The 8,757-nt window shown below is 33.2% G+C and overlaps 2 protein-coding genes across 2 annotated transcripts in view; both read left to right on the top strand.

Annotated features, from left to right (window-relative positions):
• Nucleotides 1-2,850: 2,850 nt before the first annotated feature.
• LOC111790867 (trihelix transcription factor GT-3b-like) lies at nt 2,851-4,181 on the top strand. The gene is made up of 2 exons (XM_023671973.1): nt 2,851-3,344; nt 3,502-4,181. Exons 1-2 carry the CDS (start codon nt 3,012-3,014, stop codon nt 4,054-4,056), a joined length of 888 nt encoding a protein of 295 aa, XP_023527741.1. The 5' UTR covers nt 2,851-3,011; the 3' UTR covers nt 4,057-4,181.
• A 2,576-nt stretch (nt 4,182-6,757) lies between these two features.
• LOC111790868 (selT-like protein) overlaps nt 6,758-8,757 on the top strand; it is a 3,495-nt gene continuing 1,495 nt past the window's right edge. The window contains exons 1-2 of the mRNA XM_023671975.1: nt 6,758-7,082; nt 7,177-7,250. Coding sequence (XP_023527743.1) covers nt 6,909-7,082; nt 7,177-7,250 — 248 coding nt within the window. The 5' untranslated portion in view covers nt 6,758-6,908. The remainder of the gene's footprint in view (nt 7,083-7,176; nt 7,251-8,757) is intronic.

Genomic DNA, 8,757 nt, shown 5'->3' with positions numbered 1-8,757 from the left:
CATATATTTTAATTATTTTAGCTTTTTTAGATCAAATTGTCTCTCTAAATCATATGAGAGTACGATTATTAATTTTAATTAGACCCATTAAAGAGACAAAGAGAATCAATTATTTTCAACACTTGGAAGCCTTTTTTGGGGTGTAAAGACCAAGGAACTTGATGTGATTTTTGGCCAATCTTTTTTTTTTTTTTTTAAATGTTTCATTATTGCCCTTCATTCCCAATGATTCATTTTTGCCCTAATGCACGTGATTTTGCAAGTTAAGAGAAGACAATATCTATTAGCGTTGAGTTTTGAATATTACAAATGGCATAAGAGTTAGATATTAGAGGGTGTGCCGACAAAGACGTTAGATTTCCAAGAAAGGTAGATTGTGAAATTCCACATCAGTTGGAGAGGAGAATAAAACATTCATTCTATAGAAATTTAAATTTACAACTTTGAGAACATAATTTACGCCCGTTGAACTATATTTATTTTTACCTACAGAAAAATAAAATTTAAAATATAAAGAGGGAAAAAACAGTGAGGATAAGAAACTATATATATATATATAGAGAGAGAGAGATTTATGTTTTTGTCTTTTATTTTCCTCCTTTTTGTGAATTAGGCGTCGATTGGATGAGGTTTGGACATTTTAACTTTTAAAGTCTGACTAGATTTTGTGAACGAGTTATGTCCAGTAACTTTCCTTTTGACATTTGACTTTTTTTTTCTTTTCTTTTCTTCCTTTTCTCAGGTTTAAACTTGTAAAAGAATTATTCCAAAAGGAAAAAAGAAAAATAAAATAAATATTCCAAAAAAAAGTAAAAGAAAATAAATAATGATCTTTGTAGGATTGATGTCATATACTGACATGGAATGTGTGACGTTTCAGTTTTACCGTAAATCATCAAAGCGTTTAAAGTGATAACATTGGAATTCCGGTCTCCCTTACGCACACATTTTTCCTTTCATTTTTTTTTCTTTTGTTTTTTAGAAAAAAAAAAAAAAAAAAAAAAAAAATCCCTTAAGATTTAAAAAAATTACGTATTTTAATGGGGAAAATTATCAATTGAAATATTTGGGATGTTTGATTTAAAATATTAAAACTATATGATTGATTAATTAGTATTATATGAGAAATATAATTTAAAATGTTATTTTGTTGAAATTTTATAGGAAAATAAATGTATTTTCTTAAATATTCTTCAAAGCTTGTGAAACATCTGTCATGGGCCATGGCAAGTCCTTAGGACTTTCCCTTACTTGTGGCTCACTCCATCTTTATCCCCAAGCTCTACCACAAATACAAGTCGTTGCTTTCATTGTCGTTTAAATTCATTCATACCTTCCAAGTCTCAATTTAGATGATTTGGACTTTCTGATCCTACCATTCGATCTAATCGAGGAGGTCCAACTAGTTCTGTAATGTCTCATCGAGATTGGGGTGTGTTAAACGCATACCTTATAGAGTAAGAAAGGCCACATCAACATCGACCTTGACTAAGGTGAGCCTTCGAGCTTTTAACCCTTTGTTGTCTCACGCCAAAACTTAAATTGGGACTTGGGTTTTAATTTGGGTGTTAATTGACTTCAGCATGGTTAATCTAGATTAGATCCAACTCGATCGGGTTATGGTATGTTCTTCAATCCATATACACCCAAAACATAAAATGTATCGTACTTTTGTTCACAAGTCTCGAGATTGGGATGAAACAAATATATAAATACTGAGATTTATCGTTAATTAATGTTAATGATCTCAAAAGAAAATGCTAGAAAATATTTAAAACAAAAACCATATTTTTTTCCCTAATGTTAAAGTTCTTCCAAATCAAATCTTAAAAGATAGTAAATTATAAATTTAACCTTTGCTGGATTGGAATTTGGTAGAAAAAGAGAATCAAGGTGCTGCGCTATCTTTTACGAAAAACAACTTGCCAGCTCTGCAGTGGGTCCCACGGGAAGCGTAGAAATTTGAAGACGACGGTCAATGTAAAAGAATTTCTTTTGACCACATCAACAGTTTTTTACTCGGCCCAGTATTAAAGTCAGTTTAGAACGACGTGTCGTTCAAGAAATGTCGAGGGTACTTTCGTAAATAAAAACCTTCTGGATTATTTTGTTGCCAAGTTTCCCTTCCACCTTCTGGATACGTGGTGGATTGGTATTGGAGTAATGTGGTGGAATTGCTTACGTGGCAAAGTGGGGTCAAGATGTGTAAGCAGTGACTTGGTATTGGTCAAGGTGTGAACCATATGACCTGTGGGTCCGCCGGACTTTCCCTTATGATGTCTGCATGCGTGCCACGTGGATACACGTTGTAGGCTTACCCACGTGGGACATCACAGAATACCGCGTTTTTTATTTTATTTAAACGACGTGGATAGACCCTTTTCCGAATTTTTTTTTAATAAATAATAGATAATTTCCTCCCTTTAAAGCATTTATCAAGTATAATAATCATGCTTTTCACTAAAATGGAAATATTGTAATTTACTAAGGAAAAAAAAAGAATAATTTCACACTTCAAAATTAAAAAACTTTACATTAATTAAATTACTATAAACACAAAAGGAGAAATATTATGTAATAATTGAAGCTTGGGATAGAAGCTGGCTGTGTAGATTGGACCAGCCGTGAAGAAGTTGGAATAAAGCCTCCAACCTCAAGAAGGACAGTCTCGTAAGGCTGACGACGCGCAAACGCAATGGGAACAAAAGGGATACTCAAATAACAATAATAATAATAATATATTTTTTAAAAAAAAAAACATAGTTTAAAATTTATTCAGGGATTTTTCATTTCCGCGTCAACAGATTTATGTCCAAATTTTATATTTTTTAATTTTATTTTTATTTTGCCCTCTTTTTTTTACGATTTCACATCTGGTTTTCACACCAACCCACATATTAAAAAATTTCCCTTTCATTTTCTTTCTTCCAACGACGATCTCCCTTTCCTTTTTTCCCTTTTTTTTTTTCTCTTTCAGATATCTATATAATTTTCTCAAGCTTTGTGTAGTCATGGAAGGACATCATCCCCATCACCTTATTCCGCTCCACCACCAGCAACAGTTTCAACTCCGTCCGCCGTCGCATCTCCACCCGAGCCTCACCGTCTCCGCCGATCCAACCCTAGCCGCCGCCGCCGCCGCCACCGACAGATTCCCCCAATGGAGCCTTCAGGAAACAAAGGAGTTTTTAACGATCAGAGCCGAGCTGGATCAGACTTTCATGGAAACCAAACGAAACAAGCTCTTGTGGGAAATTACATCCTCCAAAATGAAGGAAAAGGGTTTCAATCGCAGCGCTGAACAGTGTAAATGTAAATGGAAAAACCTCGTTACTCATTATAAGGTATTATTAAATCTCTTCTATTTTTATAATATAATCTTTATCAATCATATTACATCATATGATTATAACAAAAAATATCATTAAAATTTCATGCTTATATCCGGATCAAATCTTACCAATAAACAAAGGCGTGGAATTGATATAATATTATATACAGGGTTGTGAAACAATGGAGCCAGAAAATTTAAGGCAACAATTTCCATTCTACACAGAGCTAAAAGCAATTTTCGGAGCAAGAATGCAAAGGATGTTCATGGCGGAGGCGGAGAGCGGTGGGAGTGGATCGAAGAAGAAGATGAAGACATTATCGTCCGACGACGAGGAAGAAAACGAAGACAGTAACGGCGACGGGGGCGAGACGAAGGTTAAGAGTAGGAAGAGGAAGAAGGTTAAAGGAACGATGATGGCGACGGACGGCGGAGGGGGAAGCGGTAGCCGTTTGAAAGAAATATTGGAAGATTTCATGAATCAACAAATGCAAATGGAGGTGCAATGGAGGGAGGCATTTGAGGCAAGGGAAAAGGAGAGGGAAATGAGGGAAATGGAGTGGAGAAGGAACATGGAAGCTTTGGAACATGAGAGGATTATGTTGGAAAGAAGTTGGAGGGAAAGAGAAGAACAAAGGAGAATGAGAGAGGAAATTAGGGGTGAGAAAAGAGATGCCTTAATCACAGCTTTGTTAAACAAGATTAGAAGAGATGATCATATGTAGTAATTCTTTCCATGCTTCAACAGAGGTTCTTTCCATTTCAACTTCTTTTATTCAATTTTTGTTCATTCTTAACCTATAATTATGGAGTTTAGTTACCCTAATAGTAAGCTATTCGATTCGATTTAGATAAACAAGAATCATTCTTGTTCTGTGATTGATATATACTAATAGATTCATATCTTGATCGATATGAATGAATTAATAATTATTAGTCATGCATAATTTTTAGGTTTGGATGATATCCGAGTAATTTAGGACATGATATTGTAATATTGTATTTATGTTAGTAAGAGATATTAGATAATAAATTCACTTAATTTAAGGATATAAATAATTGTTAGAGGCAATTGGAAGAAGCTCTCGTCTCCTCGTCGACAATCAATCAGCAGTTGTCGAACTCGACTTCCTTACTTCAACTGAACTTTTCTTATTTCAAGGCTGGCTTTTCGATCCAATGCTCTTTTGATATACAACTTTGTTCTTTAGAGAGTGCAAGTATTTTTGTTGGCTTTAGCCTAATCTTAGAACGAGTTACATCATCATTTGATGGTAGAAATTTGTATGAATAATTATAGATGGCTACAAAAGGAAATTTTGGTCTCTTCTGAATGATTACTTCTTTCAAATTGTTGAAGGAATAGCCATTTTTTTCAATGTTGTTGCGTGACAAATTTGCATATTTCCCTATTTTGTAGTGGCAAATAGATACAAATTTGTTCTTGGTTTGTTTCGAAATTGGGAATCTAGGATTAGTTGGAAATTTTAGAAGCTTATTTATTTTTCAAGCAGAAAGAATAACGCAGTTTTTTTTTTTTTTTTTAAATAAAAATGTTAATTTCTTGTATGGAAGAAATCAACCTTGAATCATGTGATGATCCAGAAGTTTCGTTATGATGTCCAGCTTGGTTACACAAATTGACCAAACCGTGTTTCTTTCACAAATCATACAGTAACTTCACTTCCGATTATAATATTTCACCGACACACCATGTTCTACCATCGATCTTCTCCTAGGTTTCTTTTTTTTTTTTTTTTTAAACACTTTAATTCATAACCAAAATATTTTTTACTTTGAATACCCTAATATGAAGAATTTATTAGATATGGAACGTTTTAAATGCCAAATTAAAAAAAAAAAAATTACCGAAATTAAATAAAAAATAAACTACTAAATTAGGGATTTTATAAAGATAATAGATAATAAAGTACTAGATTTAAGAATTTTAAAAATACTAAAATTGAATTAAGTCTTAATTAACAGTAATTAGAATAAAAATTATATATAAATAGAGAGTTTGTAGATTGTGTGGATGGTGGGATGGTGGGAAAATGAAGAGTATTATATAATATAATTAAAATACATGAATCTCATCAATCCCCAGAAATCTTGTCGATTGAGTTTCACATGGTATGATTCTTTGTTTTAATTAATCCAATAAATCCGTTATTTTAATATAGTTTGTTTGGGATATTAAGCATTTATAACAGCAACATTCTATTCCCTTTATTCTCGCTTCAATTTCTGCCATTGCTAAGAGAACTGAAATTTTATTTTTTTATTATTTTTTACCATCTTATTCTTAAATGAAATCTTCATCTGAATTTATTTTTAAAATAAAATATTTATTATTCATTATTTTTCTTTATATAGAATAAGAGAAAAAAAAAGAAGAGCCAACGTGAGCATCATTTCAATTATGCATTTTTTTTAAGAACATGCATTAGTTAAAAGTCAAAAGGTTGGAATTTCACCCACATATTTAAAATAATAATAATAAATAAATAAATAAATAGTAATCTATTTGTCCAAATGTATAATTTGAATTAATTCGATAAACATTCAATGGGAAAAGTCAAGATTATTTATTTGAAAATGAAACAATTCTTTTTACCTAAATTGACTATAAAAAAAAGTCAAATGACCTGCAAGTCCTGCCATATGGACCTATGGATTGTACAGACCAGGGTTAGGATGGTAAATACATCACATGTGGGTCCCCCGCAAAAATAGGAACAAGCTTCGGTGGGTCCCTAATTTAATTTGTACAACTATTGCTGACTTTTATTGTTTTTTTAAGCTCCAGTTGTGAACATTGCAAAGGTCAAATGTTTAGACCAATCTCTGATTCCTTCTATTCCAAGCCATAAAGTTTGTGATGTGAGTTACAAAAATGGGCGGACGAGGGAACATATTTTTATGCTATTATTTTTTTTAACTTTAACTCAAAAATATAGTTAATTTTTGAATTGTGACGTTTCACTGAATATAATCTATCAAACTGTAAAGTTTTACTTTTCGGTAAAATAAAGTTTGTGCACAATTTCACCCACAGTTATTTAAATTAAATTAACAATTGGAAATTATTAATTAACATATAAACTATATTATAATAAAAACAATGCAATTTCCAAAACAATTTTGAAGATACGAGGAGGTTTATTTGAAGAATTAGAAATATTGAAAAAAAACATAACAGTTATATGAAAGGTTGACTTGGGCAGAATATAGTTAGACCAGGGCATTTCTTATTTACATTTTAGGCGTAGCGAAATATTGGGCCTTCTGTTTTCTTCAAGCCCAAGAACTATTGGGTCCAGGCCCATTGGGCCCCCATGTGTGTGAATCGTGTACGTGCATTTGGACTGGGTATATATACCGTAGTAGTTGGGTTATTTCATCTCATTTCAAGATATTCCCAAAGCCCGGCAAAGTAATTTCTTGAGGACAAGTTTAGCCTTCAATAGGCTTCATATTTTCGATTGGAAGTGTTGCTTTCCCCCAAAACATTTCACCTCCTTCTCTCGTGGACTTCGAGTTTCTGATTCTTGAGAGCTTTGCATCGTGGATTCCGATGGATCGAACTCAGATAGTTCTTTTAGGTCTGCCGATCTTTCTGCTTTTTACTGATATTGTGAATCTTTTCACGCCTCCGCCTCCTAAACCTGTCAATCATCCTCCACCTCGAGTTCACTACCAGCCTAAATCTCAACCAGTCATCCAGGAACCGCTTGAATTTCCTACGGAGGTTAATGATTTCATGTTTGATTGGACATTTCTTGAATTTTGTTATTATTTTTTATATTCTACAACTTAATTTTTCGTCTCGTTTTGGATTGCAGAAACGGAGTGGAATCGGAGGAATTGGCCAGGGCAGCGTTATTAATATCAATTTCTGTGTTTCTTGTTCTTTCAGGTAGTTCATCGTCTTGATTGCCAATTTTTGTGTTTATCTGTCTCATTTTGCGCGGGAAGTGAGCGAATCGAACGTTTATGTGATTTTCCTTTCTTGTGTATTTTTCTCTCCATTTTTCATCGACTGTGATCACGCATCATATTGCGGTAAACTTATAGTGAAGGAGAATCTGATTGCTCTGTCTGTTTGTTTTTCCTTAGCACACGTTTCTTTCATTATCGTTAACTTCCTCGATTGAACGAACATTTTTCGTTCTCAGTGTAGGTCTCTTTTGTTATTGTTAACTTCCTTCGTCGATTAAACAAACGTTTCGACTTCTCTACCTTCTAGTGGTTGTTATTTTAGAACATTAAATCTCCAGTGGTTTTTAAGGTTCATTATGATGAACAGTCGGTTGTACTTCGGAGTTTTGCCTCTTCTTCTTTTAAACACGATTTCTTTGTTTTTCTTGGTTTTTTTCCCTATAAGTCCAGGTTTCTTTTACCTTTAACTTCCTCGATTAGTTATCATTTCGATTTCTCTACTATTTAGTGATTCCTGAGAGTCATTATGATGAAAAATTAGTTATACTTTGGAATCTTTGTTGTTCCTTTGATCTTGATTTTTTTTTCCTTACCTTTGATTAGCATGGATTTCTTTTATTACCTTAACATCCTCGATCGAACTATTATTTCAATTTTTCCCCTCCTTTGTGGTCGGTTAGAGTCATCATCATGAAAAACAGGCCGAGTCTGCTTCACTGTTGTTCGGTTAATCATGATTTCTTAGCTTATTTTAATCACAACATTGTTAGCTTCCTAAGTTGAACAAATATTTCAGTTCCTCTACTCTCTAGCAGCTGTTGAATTCATAGTGATTATAATAAAAAGTTTGTTGTATTCTTCTTCACTGGTGTTGTTCCTCTGTTAATATGCTTGTTTTTGTTCAAGACGAGTGCTGAACGAACATAATTGCATACATATAGAAACAATTTGTAATAAATTTCCATATGGAGCCAACTTCTCTATGTTAGGTTGTTTGAGAACCTATAAAATGAACTTACCTATAGCATGCTTTAGTGTTGCATTGATAAGCAACTTCAGTAGATTATGCCTTGCAAGTTAATTTTCATTTAGGTTTAGAAACAGTTTTTAACGTTTCAAACTCCCCAATGGGATAAAAAATGAACTGGATTGTGAACGACAGAATTTTGGTCTCTACTCATACAGCATAAGAATCGAGCACAAGTCTAATTAGAGTAGCATTTACTAAATTACCTTTTTGTTGTTGCACGATATTATTGAAAAATAATTTCACTCGTGATTCCAAGTTGGCCAATAAATTATCCAATGTTCTTCATGGAGTAAATATCATATATTTCTTTACTTGTATCAAGGAAGCATCGGACAGGCACTTACATAATGGTGTTAGTTATTATGCCCAAGTTTGTCGGTAGATTTCACCGTAATCCCTAATTATCTTTCTGTGTGAACTTTGATATTTGCTCCAGATCCCCCCCCCCCCCCCA

This window comes from Cucurbita pepo, chromosome LG03 (assembly GCF_002806865.2).
Source record: "Cucurbita pepo subsp. pepo cultivar mu-cu-16 chromosome LG03, ASM280686v2, whole genome shotgun sequence".
Taxonomy (NCBI): Eukaryota; Viridiplantae; Streptophyta; class Magnoliopsida; order Cucurbitales; family Cucurbitaceae; genus Cucurbita; species Cucurbita pepo.
The sequence above is the reverse complement of the archived record's forward strand: the minus strand, read 5'-3'. Positions and strand labels throughout refer to the sequence as shown.

Excerpts from the sequence above, each read along its gene's own strand:
- LOC111790867 (XM_023671973.1), top strand. The coding sequence starts at position 3,012 with ATGGAAGGACATCATCCCCATCACCTTATTCCGCTCCACCACCAGCAA. Across the intron at positions 3,345-3,501 it reads ACCTCGTTACTCATTATAAG|GGTTGTGAAACAATGGAGCC; the intron begins GTATTATTAAAT and ends TATTATATACAG.